We start from the raw sequence: 15,694 nt of genomic DNA on the forward strand, positions 1-15,694 counted from the left end.
GACTTTTCCAAACCTAATGCTAACTACTTAATTCACTTGAGATACTTTCTGTATTTATGTTCCCTTGAGAATATTCCGTATTTCATATTATGCATCTTCCAGCAGCCTGTGCCCTGCATGTTCCCATCTCTGTAGTTCCTCATGGCAATTTAGTCTTCTTCCATGTTTTCTATCATGCTCTCTTTTTAAAATAAAATTTTAGCTAATTCCCCAAGTAGCCAGCTGTTTTTTTCTGAGAGGCTGGAAGCAGTAGCTGTTTTCTGCTCTGTAGAATTTCTGAGATTTCTCAGAAAATTTATTTTCTTGTCCTTGCTGTCTGTATGAGAGAGATTATGATTTGTAAAAGGCCATTTTGTTTTTACAGTTGTCAGCATGTGAGTGCACCCTCCTAACCCTTTCTGCTCCAACCACATGGCATCTGCAGCTTCAGTTTGCTGCAAAGAGAGCCAGCAGGGAGAGCTGATTGAATTTGGTCGTGACAAATGAGCAGCTTTTGATTTGCTCAGTCACTTCTGGAAGGGCACCCAGACATGAGACATGTTACCTTCTTCAAAGGCCTCTGAGGAGTTTGTGGCTGGCACCTGACTGGAATCAGAGCCAGAGCTCAGGGCCAGCCTGTGCAGTAAGCTGAGTGCTCCTCTGGACAATTGTTAAAGCAGCCAAACACAACAGATGTTTGTTTGTTTATTACTGTGTCACATCCACACCTCTAACATGTGCTCAAGCCCAGCCTTCTTCTGTGTTTGTGGCCTGTGGGTTTTTTAGAAAGGTAAGTGGGAGACAACTCCAATATTTATTTATCTGCTCCAGCAATTGTTGACATTGGTTAATGACCTAATTTAACCAATGTTCATATCCGTAGCACATTAAAATGTATTTTTACAATGATCAATAGTGACATCCCTGTCAGTATTTCTGTGAGGCTGAAAAGAGACGTTATAGGCAGGGTATTCAGTCAAAAAACATGTAAACTTTAGAGAAATTATTAAAAAGGCCATAAAGTGAGAGCTGCTTATATTAATACTTTGCCCTTTTTTTTGCATTTATAGTAGTAAAAAGACAAACTATATATAATGAAAGCTCAGAGATTGAGGAATGACTTCCAGAAAATAGAATTTATTTTTCTTAAAATCGAAACCAAAAATCACTTGTGATACTTCTGGGCTTCAGAGTTACTGACCAAATAAAAATTTGCTGCTTTTAGTTGTCTCCTTTTTGTTTGCAGTAATGGCACACATGTAACTTGGTACTAGAAAGGATTCTCCAGAGGCTCAGACTGGGTGGCACAGCTGCTTGTCCAGAGCAGTGGGGTTATTTCATTGTGCACACTTCCTAGGACTGGGCTGTCCATGGGAAGGCCAGGAAATGAGGAATAGGGGTGGGTCTCTGCTAGGAGCTCATTCAGCAGAATGCTAAACCACAGCTTCCTAAGCTCCAAGGCAGTCACTGACAAAGAATGAATGCTTTGTACAGCTGCTTCCCCATGTGCAATTCCTTTCTGCAGGATAAATTGCCTAATTCATTACTTGTCTAACATCATTTCTGCAGTCCCTCATTGGATGCATCAGGCTTCAGAATAGTGTTCCCAACTGTGCAGTGGGAATAAAATTAAGAGACTTTAAATTTTCTAAAAATTTATTATCATAAATATTTTTAATCTTGGAATGATACATAAACTAAGCTTCATTTTGCTGTTTGATGTAAGAAACCTAAAATGTATCCTTAATAAAAGCCTAAAAATTGTCCTTTTTTCTATCTGAGAATTTTGGAGCAAAATTTTGCTGAGAATAACCTCAAGTGTATGCCCAGAGTTGTTTGTATGAGATATATGGAAAAAAAAAAACCAAACCAACATAAAACTCAAGTTCTACTGATGCTGGTAGCACTTCAGAACAGCTCAAGCTGACTGCATAATGATTACTGAGCACAACTGTCAGGTTTAACCTAGGAATAAAAATAAGACAGGCAAAAAAACGCCCAGACTTGGAAACACTTATGCAAGATGTGTTCTTTTTGTCAAAAGGTCAGAAGTTTAGTGTTGTTTTGTTTTTCTCAAATAGAATATGATGGTATTATTTGGTTGTTTGCATTTTTAAGTTCTCAAATTAAATTTATCTGCAATAACAACTTTATTTGCTTCCTGGAATAGAGGTTGGGATTTAATTTTGTTGATGGTACAGTCATCTCTGAAGCCTCATTGTCTATGAAACAGTAGACTAGCTTTACACATAGTATGGGAAACTGATATGTTTTTCAGTCCACATATTACAATTTGAACTTTTTTTTTCTTTTTTCAGCACAAGAGACCTTCTAGCATATCTCCTTGTTAAGGTGTTTTCAGCTGCTGCTCTTCCTTAGAAACGCAAGCAGAGTTAAAATCACTTGCAAAGCCATTCTGCTCAGTGTTTTAACAGCTCAAGGAAGAAGGGGGAGCAGCCTGGTCAGGCCAGAGAGTTGATGGAAGTCTGTGCTCTTCCATGGCCTCTTCAGGGGTTACAGAGAGGACAGGAGCAGAGCTGTGTCTGACAGGCACAGCGAACAGACAAGAGGCACAGTCCTGTATCACCACAAGGGAAGATGCAGTTACACAGAAGGCAAAACAGCCTCACCCTGGAGTGGTTTTGTAAAGGTGCAGGTTCTCTGCATGGGGCTGTCAAGTCTCTGCCCTCAGCTGCTTCTGTGCTGGCATCAGGTGTCTCTGTAGGCTGGAGACCATCACAGAGTTGGTTTGGAGGTAGATGATGTTTGTGGCTGCTGGGCAGGGATGAGAGAGAAGGAAGAAGACTGGAGAAGTAGAGCTATAAAAAGCACACACAAGGCACTCAGGACAAGACAAAATGCACTGTTGCTGTCTGGGCCCAAAGGGCTTTTCTGGTGGTGCTGAGGGAACCTGTGGAGCATCCTCTTCTACCTTCCCCGATTGCCCAACTTTAACCAAACACCGAGGGTGGGGGGGAGTGGTGGGGCCCAGCCATGCTGCTGCCTGCTCACACAACCACAGTTATCCGGGATGCACAGCACTGGTTATCCCATCCAGCTCCCTGCCCTGCCCAGGACACCGCCGGGAGTCACCCCGTGTGCCTGCCTGGGAGTGTGCTCCGAACTCTGCTTGAGCTCTGCCAGGCTGGGTGCCGTGACCACTGCCCTGGGGAGCTGTTCCAGTGCCCAAACACCCTCTGGGTGCAGAGCCTTGTCCTGACATCCATCCTAAACCTGCCCTGACACAGCTTCAGGCCATTCCTCGGCTCGTCCCCGTGTCTCCCCGCCCGGCCCGGGACGGGCGCTGAGGGCAGCCGCTGCCTGTGCCCCCTCCGCGGAACGCGGGCCGGCCCGGGATGCGCTGCGGCATCCGTCCCGATGTCTGTGTGTCTGTCTGTCTGTGTGTCTGTGTGTGCGTCGGTGTGTGAGTGAGAGCGGGACGGCGCGGGGGGTGTGCGCTGCCCGGCGGGGGCGGCGCTCGCTGCAGCGCCAGCCCCGCTCCCGGGCGGTCAGGGCGGACGCGGCGGGGGCGGGGAGCGCGGCCGCAGCGCCCGGCATGAGCCCGCGGCGGGGGCTCGGAGGCGGCGGCGGTGCCGAGGTACGAACCCCCGCCCCCGGCAGGTGCAGGGTCCTCCCCCCGCCCGCGGCACCGCCTGCCCTTGCGGGGCCGGGGCTCGGCGCGGTCCCGCCCGCGGAGCGCCGAGCCGGCAGGGAGGGGAAGGGTAAGCGAGGGGAGGGGAAGGGAACGCAAAGCGAAGCAGAGCGAAGCGTGCCAGGCCCGGCCGCGGGCGCGGGAGAACCGAGGTGAACCCGCGGTCTGCGCCTGCCCGCCCGGCCCGGCGCTCCCGCCTCCCCCGCGCTCACGCCGCCCGCCCCCCTCTCCCTCCGCAGGGAGCCGCAGGGCGAGCAGCGCTGCCGCGGCCGGGCCAGCCTCCGCCGGGTCCATGAGCCGCCGCCAGCCGCCGCCGCCAGCCCACACCGCCGCCGGGCCCAGCTCCCCCAGCCCCGCCGCTTCCGCCGCCGCTCCGCCGCCCCGCCGGAGGTGAGTCCCGGGGCCGGGCCGCCGCCTCCCCGCCCCGCGGGCCCGGGCTCCTGTCAGCCGCGCCGGGGCGGGGGAGAGGCCGCCGGAGCGCCCGCCGCCTTTGCGGGGAGGGGGAGCTGGAGGGCGGCCGGGAGCACGCGTGAGTGCCCCGGGCCGGGAGTGCGGGCTGGGCTGCCCCGGAGCCCGGGCACGGAGGCGGCGCCGGCCGGAGGTCGCGCCGGAGCGTCCGTGCCTACCCCCGGGGCGGGGGTCGCTGCCTGCCCGGGGACCCACGGCCGGAGCGGGAGCGGGTTAGGGCCGGGGCCGGGCCGGGGACACCCGCGCCTCGCCCCCTCGGGCTCCGCTCCCCTGGCACCGTGTTGTGCTGTCCCCACTCAGGGAGAGCTCCCTGTGCCACCGTGGTTTTGCTGTCCCCTCTCAGGGAGAGCTCCCTGTGCCACCGTGGATTTGCTGTCCTCACTCGGGCAGCCCTTCCTGTGCCACCGTGTTTTTGCTGTCTCCACTCGAGGAGCGCTCCCCGTGCCACCTTGGTTTTGGTGTCACCACTCGAGGAGCCCTCCTGGTGCCACCTTGCTGTCCCTCTCTCCGCAGGACGGTCCCGCTGTGAAGAGCATGGCCGTGACTGTAGAGAAGGCCCAGAAGTTGGGCTACACCTGCCTCAAAGCACTCCTCAGGTTTGCTTTTATGGTCGCCAATAACCTGGTTGCTATTCCGTCCTACGTCTTGTATTTAATTGTGCTGCAGCCTCTCCGAATATTGGACAGCAAAAGCTTCTGGTATATCGAAGGAGTGTTATTTAAATGGCTTTTAGCTATGGTGGCTTCCTGGGGCTGGTGGGCAGGATACACAGGTAAGAATGTCTTATTAATTAAAACATACTAATGTGTTAAAAGACTGTTTTGATAAGGGGATGTATAGGGGAATATCTGAATGTAGTAAATATGCAGGATGTTCTTCTTTCAGTTGTCTTACAGATGTGTTTCTGGGTTGAGATGCTGTGTACTGAAACATTTTTTAAGTCATAGCTAGAAACTTTATATGTTTGAAGAGGTTTGCAGTCAGTATTTTGTGCTAGTGAAATGGGAAATATGCCTTCTCCTTAGTATCTTGATCACGTTATTTTACTGTTTCACGAAAAAGATACATCTCCTCAGAAGAGAGTTGGTTCGTACTATGCGTGTAGCTAGTAGAACTTTTCTTATATTAAGTGGGTGCATCTCTAAATCATCTCCCCTTAGAAACATCAGGAGCCAAGGCTGAGAAGTTGGACACAAAGCTCCTGTCAGAAGAGTAGGTCTTCTGCTCCTTGCAGCAGCGACTGTCTTTTGTGCCGTCTCAGAAGGGAGGGAAGCAGAGGGAACCTCTTTCATTCGAGTAGTGATACGGAATATTTCCCAACCCTATGACTCTTCATTTACTGTTAGCAGAGCTAATTACAGTATCTGTAGGGGTTTTCCCTCTGCATGCTTGCTTTGTGGTTATTTCTGAACTTGTTTTTGCTCGTTTAGTATTCATAGGCTCATCAAGGTGATGGACTGAACTGAAATATTAAGGAAGGCTCTGGTCTTGTCCTCGAATGCACTGATTTTCATCCTGGCTACTGCACTTCATGAAAAAACCAGCCATCAGTTCTTTGTACGAGCTTTGGAAAGGGAAGAAATGAATCTATTGAGTGCAAAGTGTGAGCAGCCCTCCTAAAATTCTTTCCTTCTCTTCTGCCCAGGCTGCGTCTGCAGGTCTTGTGTAAACAAGAAAAACAAGGAATGGCAGCAGCCAGCTCTGGAGTCTGGTCAGACTCCTGATTAGTCAGAAAGTCAGTGTTGGCCCAGACGGAGGCTTGTTAGGCAACGAGAGCTGACGCCTCAGTGCCACTGTGGCTTTTGGTGCCCTGTCCTGTGCCTTTCCAAGATGCACAGAGGTTCTGTGGATACTCTAGGTGAGCTTCCCATGCTTTTTAAGGACATGGTGGCAGCAGCAGCAAGCTGGACTCTGATCTGTCGGGCCAGAGCTGTTGCAGCATTGCACTGCTTCAAAATGCCTTGCCTGGTACGGCTCAAGCTTATCCAGAGATGCTGTTTAAAGGCCTTTTTATATGTTTGCTCATTAAAAGAAGTCCACATGGTGTTTGCAGTGGCAGGTACACTTGTAAAAGTCTGCTTTATGTCATAAAGCACACAGGCCTTCCAGCAGGAAGGACTGACTTTCAAGGTGTCTTGTGTACTATTAATTGGAAATGGGAAAGTTTATGGCCATAATGGTGATGTTAAAGTCATGCAGCTCCTGACCTCGAGGATCCACTATGTGTACTGAAGGTGCTGGTTAAAATTCATTGTCCCATGACAATTTTTGAAAGCCATTTCCTCAGGGTAGTTTCACTGCTGACTGCAGAACTGTGTGGTTTCTTTTGCCTTTTGCTTGGAGGGTGGTCTTAGCATGATTTGCATATCCTAGAATCTTCCTGAAGCATCTGTTGGTTGGTGTTACTGATTTGAAATCACTTATTTTATGGTCTTGAAATGTCTTAGTATATTTGTTTGAAGTATTTACAGACTGCTATGCAGAAGTGTTTTAAGGGATGGTGTACGGGTAAGGAGGCCCTTCTTTTTGCTTTTCACTATGAAGCATGGCTTTTGGGGAGGATTTTGAGCAAATGCTTGTATGAGAGTTTAGTTTAAATGCATTTTATTTGTCATTAGTGTGTTTTATACTGAAATTATATGAATTAGCAAGAACAGCTTCTTTCTTTGTCCTTTCTTTCACCTCATCAGTGCTCTCTACCACTTGCAGAACGGGCCTGGAAAGTGTATCTTTCTGGCTTCAAAATATGCAGACAGAGTAATCTGTGTCTTTTTCCAGATTAATGGTTTCATAAAAACCTGCCACTAGGTCCCCTGTTATTTATACAGTATGACATAACTAACTCAGAACTGAAATACTGTTTTATTGGAGTTGGTGTCCAAGACTTGCAGTGGTGCATCTGAAAGGGATATTGCTCCAGAATTCTTCTGTTCTAAATTCCAAAAAACTAAGTCAAAGGTAGGCTTCAGTATGTCCTATCTTTGCAAAAGTAAATACAAGACAGTAGATATGCATGGGTTCATTGAAAAGATTGAAGTTTTTGTCTTTTAGTAGTTGGTGAACGTTTTTTGTTGGTTTATTTGTCTTTAATAGGGTAACCAGATAAATAAGTTTACTTGTCTTTTAGTTGGAGGGCGTAGTCTGCTTCAGTTGTGTTGCAAGTATATTTTAGTTCTTTTGTTTTATTTATTTTTTCCCTTTCCAAGCTTGGGTCATCTCTTGGGTAAGAAGCGACATAAATAATTTGTAATTAAGGACTTAAACTGAGCCTGCAGAATAGATTCAGGGCAGACTTTTTTTGCTCCCGTAATTTGTGTGTAATGTGTAGGAGAAAGCTCGACACCAAATGAAGAGAATATGGTGAGTGCTAGCTTACCCTTCTGGGCTTTGCTGCTGTTGCATAATTGTTGGTATATTTTATTGAATATAGCTGGAAGAGCTGAGAAAGAACTCCTGAATCATGTCTGCCCTTCTCTTTTTCTGTCTAAACCTGGGGGTTTCTGTTAGGAACATAGAGGATTTATGATCACAGAAATTACCTGATCTGTGTCTGTATCAGTAGCTCTAATCTGTGCTTTTTGATAAAGGTAGGTGTTTCTGTTTGCAGATGCACTTGGTATTATGTAAAGAAATAGCATATGACTGGACAAGCAAATTAAAGAAGGGACTGGAAAAGAAATTGTAAAGGTCACTGTCATCTCCCTGATCTTTTTCTTCTTAAGATGCAAGTATGAGAGAGAACTTGTACATAATTGGTTTACTTTGATTTTTAAAGGGCAGAGTATGATAAATATCTCTGTTGTTCTCTTGAGCTCCATAGCGTTTCTTACAAAAATGAGAACTGGATATCTTTTTATGAAGAGTGTACAGACAGTCTAGCAATGTTATTTTATTTTTATATTATTTCATAAAGGCCTTCTTATAACTCTTCTAAATCTCCTTTTTAAAGGCATTTTTAATAAATGTATTGCTCTTGTAGGAGCTGTTCGGCCAGGGCACTTGGAATCTGCATATTAGTGTGATTTGAAAGGCACCTTTGAATAATACTTCTAAATATTTTCCTGCATTTGTTGGAAGATGCATTCTAAAAAAAGCAAACTCAAGAGTGCTTGATCCTTTGTTGGCAAGTACGTTTTCCCCCTGTACTATAATTTGTCATTTAATATATGAGTACACCAGATAGCACTAAATAGTGTGGTAGATGGGAGGGAGATGGAGCATATCTGTGGTGGTGAGTTCTGGCGATCTTTTGCTCGCCTACAAAACTAGTTTTAAAGCAGTCATCTTAGAGATTTCATCTTCATTGGTCAAGTATTGCAGACTAAGTGTAATATCCATGCACTTCATCGAATCACCAAAAATAGGACTGCCAGAGAGAAGCTTGCTCAATTAATTACACACAGAGGAACTGTGTTGTTGCCTCTGTGCAGTCAGAATGCAGGAGTCGGTCAGAGCCCGTGATGGTGGTGTTGCAGTGTTGCAGTGTGGAGTCTCTGGGACTCAGAGCACTCAGCTGGCAGTGCAGCCCTGGCACTGGGGATGCTGATGTTCTGCTCCAGTGTGCTCCACGCAGTTCATCCCACCGCGGGAGCGGGGCTGCTGCCTCTGGCTGTGGCTGGGGAGGGGCTGGCAGGGTGAGTTGTAGCTATGATATCTTCTGAAAAATCTTTTCTTTAAGATTTTTTTCTCTTGAGAAGCTGAGAAGCCTCAAGAACAAAATGTAAACAATGATTATCTGCTGCTGTGGAATGCAACAGGTGGATCTATGGTTGGTCTCATGTGGTTGTTTCTAATTAATGGCCAATCACGGCCCAGCTGTCCGGACTGTCTCAGTCAGTGACAAGCTTTTGTTATCATTCTTTTTCTATTCTGATGAAATATTTTCTTCTATTCTTTTAGTATAGTTTGAATATAATATATATCATAAAATAATAAATCAAGCCTTCTGAAACATAAAATCAACATTCTCGTCTCTTGCCTCACGCCAAGACTCCTGCGAACACCATCACAGTGAGTGACCTCTGGCTGCAGCAATCATCAGCTCTTCTGTCAGCACCAGGGGAGAAGCTGTGGGCTCTGCAGGCTTGTGTGCACCTGGGCAGGGGGTTTCTTCAGAACTGTGCCTGGGGTATTTCATACTCCAGCAGCAAAGAGGAGACCTTGACAAAACCTTGTGTTTCGGCCTCTCGGTGACACACAGAGCAGTATTGGATAGGTCAGTGCTGTGGGCAGGGGGAAGGGAGTAATACACCTGTTAATTCACACTAAAAACTATGAGTGCAGTGACTGTGCTGCTGGTATAATGATGCAGTGCTTAATTAAAAGTGGACCCATCCTGTGGTGTTACTGTTCTTTGTCAGCCAGGATGGTGACTAATTTTAAAGAGTGTCTGTAAGAATTGTCAGGTTTTGTCAAGTGAGGAGAATTTCTCTTTCTGTCTCTGTTCAGCCAAGTAAAGAAAAGCTGAGATTGAGATTTTGATTTTTAGTTGTCCCCATCTCTTCTCCTCCCAAGAGATTTAGCTTTTATTGGCTGATTTATACATGTGATTAGAATGAGACCACTCTATAATTTTTTCAGCAGTCATACTTTTTTTTTTCCTTCTAATGCAAAATCTTGTTTCCGTTTTATCAGTCAACAGTCTTAATTCCTCTAATCGTCTAAGAATGCAAATATTTTTGTCTTCCAGAGCTGTAAAAGACACAGGTGGAGTTGCTGTGACAACACTTCCTTGGTGCAGACAACATGTGCTGTCTGTGCTGCTTCTTGTGACAGGTTGGCCCCTCTCCTCGGGCAGGAAGTGCAGCAGAAGCTGAAGGACAGCAGATGAGATAAAGTAAATTTTTTGTCCCATACAAGGCAGGCAGTGTTATTTCAGGAGACCTGCCTCTAACCCTGCCATTGGTTCTGCTCTCCTCAGTTCCTAGGGTGTGATTTTTCACTGGCAGTGTTTTGCTTTTGGGTCTGGTCACTACTCTGAGGACTGGGCAGGGAGAGGCACAGGGGAACAACTTCTGGTTTGAGGTCAGGCAGTGTGAGAAATGGAGAAGGAAAATGGTTCTTGATAACATTTTCATAGAATGTGCAGAAGTACCTGATTTGACTCAGTAGATTTGGGTAGCAGAGTACTGCAGATAAACTTCTGGTTTATGCTCGGGGTGTGTGTTGAGTTTCTAGGCAATCTCTGACTTAAATTAAGCTTTTCCTTGATGTGTAGGTTATGCTGAGATCAAGCAGGAGTTTTTGCATTCATTTTGCTGTTTGTAAGAGGAAGTTTGTGTTTACCTTTGGAGCTGACTGGATAGGAAAAGGTCGGAGTTGGATGAGCTGGGGACATTGGAGCCGTTTCCACTGTGGCCTCGGAGCAAAGGCCCGTCCCAAAGGCAGCTTTGCGTAAGCGGAGGGAAGGTGTGCACTGAACTTGGTGCCATCTTCTTTGGGCTTGTCATGTGTCTGTGCAGAGTGCTGCACAAAGGCCCTTGTCCTTTTCTAATGGCATGAGAAATCACATCAGAAACTCCCCATATCTCCTTCTGGGGACATGGGTTACAGTTACCATACTTCTTTGTACTTCATCTAATGCCAGCAAATGTAATCTAATGTGTCAGAAGCAGTAAAGCTTGTAATTCATTTTTCTATTGTATCATTTCACTGTAAAGGGTCATTCCAAAAGATTAGATAATGAAATATTCTCTGAGTTGATTTTTTTTTTCAGGAAGCTGCTGCCTCCTGGCACAAAGCTTAGAGTAAAAGCTCACACTATTGTTTTTGTTGTTTGTTACTATTTAAGTACTTTTAAAATGTCTTGTCTGGGTTTTTTTTCCCCCTTTTTTTCCCCTTTTTTACAGCAGGTTAGTCTCTGTTCCTGTTTCACCTACTGTGGATAATACAAGAACTATTGCAAGCCTACCAAAGCATAGTAAAGATGAAATTATTGATGAATACATACACAAAAAGGTGTGATTCTATAATTTCAAGTCCAATGGCTGTGGAATGCTTCTAAATTAGCTCATATGCTCACAGCCAAAGGAAAGTGAAGTTTTAGCAATTCTGGCTTCCATTCCTCCTTATAGCTGAGTTTGCTTTTTTTAGCATGTGTTTTTATCTCCCCTAGTTCATCTGGGCCTTTGTTTTTAGCATATCTATTCACATTAGTCTTCCTATTTCTCCCTTCATTACTGAAGGGGTATGACTAAGAATACCTGAGAGATGTGTCTCTGTTCTCTTTAACTTTTGCTGTTCTTTTCCTTGATGGTAGGCTTTTAGGAATCATGTGAAATAATTACAGGAAAGCTTTTGTCCAGCTCTGATTTGGATAATCTTAGAGAGTTAAATATTTTGTCCACAAATTCTTTGCTGTCACTTTTTTTTTTGCACTTGAACAGTGTCATCATGTGTATTGAAACATGTGAGAAACGATGCCTTTATGTCAAAGATGCAATTTCTCACTCTCATTTAATGTAACTAAAGCATGGAAGTTTTGGAGGTTTTCAAGAAAGCTGGAGGAAAATAAAATTGAATTTTTCATGTGGAGAAGAAAACTCTTTTTCTCTAAAGTTTTATTCTGGGAAATTACTTTTTTAGAATGAGTAGCAGAATACATCACTTTCCCTTTTTCTGTCATGTGTGTGAGAGGGACAGAAAAGTCTTGCCAAAGGTTAGTTTGGCAAGGTTTGAAGGTGCTGAAAAATGGAAGAGTTGTGCAACTCTAATTAGACAGGGTAGTTAGTAAATCCTTTATGGGATATAATCATACTGCTGTAACTCTGCAGGGTGAGCTGAGCCCAAGTACAGCTCCAAGATATGCAATCTGCTGTGTGTGTTGGAGTGGGACACCAGCTCTGCTGCTGGGGATGACACGTCAGATGTGGGCTTGTGTAGGCACAGAACTGCCCTGCTCTTGCAGCCACACAGCTCAGTCCAGCCACTTATCTCAGTGCACTCACTGAGATAAATAAAGCTAGTATGTTTGCATTCCCCAAAATGTTCCATGACACCAGTGAGGGGTTCTGTGTATGAGGCTGTTCTGGGTTTTTCCTCTCCCTCCACAAAGCATTTCGAGCAGGGAGTGCCACAGAAGAAGGGCAGTCCCAGCCTTTCAGACTCATCCAACCACTGCTTCAGTTGTATTGGCCAAATATTTAATGATGTGTGGTGGTCTGGATCACAGCCAGCTCTGGCCTGTGCTAACACTACCCATCCTCCCCTTTTTTTGCTGGGTGACATAGAAGACACAGGCCCTAACCCAGTTCCTTTTGTGGGTGTGGTGAGAGAAAGTAGGTACAAACAGTGGAGAGAAAGGGGAAGGAAATGCGTCTTTTGGTGGCAGCAGCAGCTGTAGTGTAGTTTTTAAACTAGTGCTTATGGCCTCAATTCAAGAGAGCAGTCCCATGCAGGTCAGGGCTTTAGTATGTGAATGTCACTGAAGTAGATTTCTTCATATTTTCTTACTATTTTCTTAACTGGTTGATGTTGTTTAGACTGGAAGAGTGCCTTCTGCCAAATTCTTTTAGAGAAGAAAACTAAGCCTAGGGTGAGAACAAAGGGCTAGGATAAACTGAAAACTAGTTCATAAAGAAATAAGTTCTGGTGGTGGTTCTGGTGCAAACAGCAAGGGGGTTTCTCTAACGTTTTGTATGTGTACTATTTGAATTTGTCAGCTACAGAGACAGTTGTAGAAAACTTTAAAAGTACTTAAGCTGCATGAATAGCCAACACAATGCAGAAGTTGTTTGGTGTTGAACAATATAAAGAAATAAACATTTAAGTAAAGTAGCAGTTTAGGAAATAGATGAGTATCATGGTGGAGAGCTTAGGGAAACTTTTATCCCAGTAAACAACTATACCTTCTGTTACAAAACTTGTACAGAGCAGAATGGAGAATAATACTAAAAAAATATCAGTGGTTCACCTTCACAGTTCAGTAGTTTCATCTCAGTTGTTCTAAAGGTATTGAAAAATTAAGACCTCTGTAAGAGGGTCACCAGCCTCATTAGTGCAGGCTGAAATCAAACCAGAACCATTTCACTCACAGCTAAACTCAAGGCAGAACCAAATTGGACAACTCAGTGATTCTGCTTCCTGGGCAGAATGGAAAAGATTCAGTCTCCTTGACTCTGTGTAAAGGAGAAGGTAATTTTTAGTGACCCCATTAAAAGGTAGAACATTGCAAGTCTATGAGATTTAATAAGACAGCAGTACCTGGAGCTTATGTTTAATTTTTTCTTAAATACTTCCATTATACCTTTTCATAAATGCTTTTCCAGGTAATGCCAGTGGTGTTACTTCTTTTGATTTGTACAACATAACCGTAAAACTACTAGTTCAAATGTTACAGTTCTAAAAGTAAGGAATTGTCCTTTTTTAAGGAGTGTAATAGTTCATAGCTTAGAGGCTCACCTCAGTTTTGTAATTTAAGTAAAGGAGGAGAGGAAAGATTAATAGCTTTATTACTGCTTCTCACTTGTGTGGAACTAAAAATAGAAGTGGTGTGCTAAGAGCAAGGAGCAGAGCTGCTGCTGTTTGGGAGGACATGGCTTCAGGAAAATTGACTCTTTAGGACAGTGGCATGAGTGCTTGTGGATTTGGGGCTGTTTTGGTGGCAAAAGGGAGGACTTTGTCTGACTTTTCTTAAAATTTAGTTTAATTTGTTTTCTAGCATCCCATAGTTACAAGCATGTGGAGTTTCTGTGAAAGTCCATAGTGTCTATGTATGTTTGCCAGAAATGGGGGAGAAAAAACCCCATCAATATTAAGAACACATACTTTTGGTTAATTTAAGCACCAGTTATGTTTGAGTGTGGTGTTTAAGGTGGGCCATCAAACATCATTTTAATGTAATTTTCTGACTTGGGTGTTTATTACCCATGTAGATAAATGTGACCATGTTTAAGTATTGTTTCCTGATGAGATTCAGCTACTACTTGTTTAACAGCTATCCTTTCTCTCAGCTCTCCCACACTTCTGATTTGCTTCCTTCCAAATCTGTCTGCAATTGACCAGATGGTTCGGATTTCAGGCATAATTGTGTTCTCATGAGTTTTGTGAAAATTGACAGCTGAGCAGAGGGGAGAGACCCAAGTTTGTGCCTCAGCTGAGGGTGCTGCAGGCAGACTCAGCCACTGTATGTCTTGTTTGACATCTGCTGCTTGTTCAAACAGTGCATCAGTGATTCAGGGTCTGCCACAGTGCCAGCATATCTTGTCCACCCTGTTGGGAGAAGGAGGTTAGACAGTGGGTTTTTGGGAAATCAGCATTTGTTACTTCTGCTTCTGGAGCAACACATGAACCTGGCAGTGGCAGATGGTGCTGGGAGCAGCATCCTTTCCTGTGGGACCTTGCTTATCATAGTATTTTAGATCCAAAAGGCATATGCAGAAAACTCTTTACTCCTAATATTAGGAAAAAGGCTAACTGCTAAAAGAACTTAATATATTGAGGTTTTAATAGCTTGTACTCTGTATAAAACAGAAGTTCATGTAGCCTCCTAAAAAGAGGACTGGAAGGACATCAACCTCACTGAAACTCCATCCTGATTTTGGCTAGGATGGTGTTAATTTTCCTCTTAAAACCACATCAAGCTCTCAAGAAAGAGCAGTGATGCTCAGATTCCTGTAGGCAGGTCAGAGTCAAAGAGAAAGTCAGTTGTGAATCTGACCCAGGGACATGTAGAAACATGAAGGTCAAGGCATATTTGAGTATATTTGGGAAAACCAGGGAGAGAGCAATGGTGTGGGTTGTAAGGAGCATGAGAGTCTGTCAGGAGGGGTTCTGTGCCACCGTTGCACCACTCTTGAAGGCATCACATTAAAAGTGTGGCCTCTTGAGTTATGTTCCTGAGCCTGTCCTATTTTGATATGCATAAATATATATAGATGGCCTGGCAAATCTCCAACTCCAATAGCTGCCAGTTTGCTTTCCAAATGCATTCTTCTTTCTTACCCATTTTTATTTCTTGTGGTTGTCTCTGGCATGAAATTCAGTTGTTGTTGCTCCTGTCAACAGCATTACTTGGAAATAAATAGAACCATAGTCTGTGTATACATTAATAGAGAATGAAGGACCTGTGAGGTTCAGTTTACATTTGTAAAAATGTTTCCAGATGCAGGCATGGTTAATATAAATGTCTGTTAAACATCTTGCATGGAGTGGGTGATGTGAAAATGAACAGATGATTTTTTGTGTTTGGAACTCTTCTGTTTGTATTATCAGACCTAATACTTTGCTCTTCTAATGTAGTAACAGAGGAAGGGAATGGGACAACAGCAAGGCCTTTGCCCAGATAATTCTGTTGTCTTGGTTAACACATCTCAAAACTCTTAAGATCATTTGATGCCTATCTTGGGCTTCTCCAGTTTGACGAGATTTTTGCAGGCTGGAGGAGCCCTTCTGTTCCTCCTCTCCTTCAAAGGGAGCAAATACTGAAACATACCTTTTGTTTTCCTTTGTTGCTCACCTTCTCTGGTTTGTTTTAACATCCTACTGAACTTTAAAAGCTAAAATGCACTACTGAGTTCATGTAGCCATGAGTGGTGTCACTGTAGGAAGGCAAAGGGTTATCTTGGGTGGCTGCTGTGGGAAGGAACCCTAGCAGGT

The 15,694-nt window shown here is 44.6% G+C and overlaps 1 protein-coding gene across 1 annotated transcript in view; it reads left to right on the top strand.

The window, feature by feature from the left end:
• Nucleotides 1–3,963: 3,963 nt before the first annotated feature.
• Nucleotides 3,964–15,694, top strand: part of LPGAT1 (lysophosphatidylglycerol acyltransferase 1) — a 58,800-nt gene continuing 47,069 nt past the window's right edge. The window contains exons 1-2 of the mRNA XM_058021222.1: nt 3,964–4,021; nt 4,613–4,871. Coding sequence (XP_057877205.1) covers nt 4,634–4,871 — 238 coding nt within the window. The 5' untranslated portion in view covers nt 3,964–4,021; nt 4,613–4,633. The remainder of the gene's footprint in view (nt 4,022–4,612; nt 4,872–15,694) is intronic.

This window comes from Melospiza georgiana, chromosome 3 (assembly GCF_028018845.1).
Source record: "Melospiza georgiana isolate bMelGeo1 chromosome 3, bMelGeo1.pri, whole genome shotgun sequence".
Taxonomy (NCBI): Eukaryota; Metazoa; Chordata; class Aves; order Passeriformes; family Passerellidae; genus Melospiza; species Melospiza georgiana.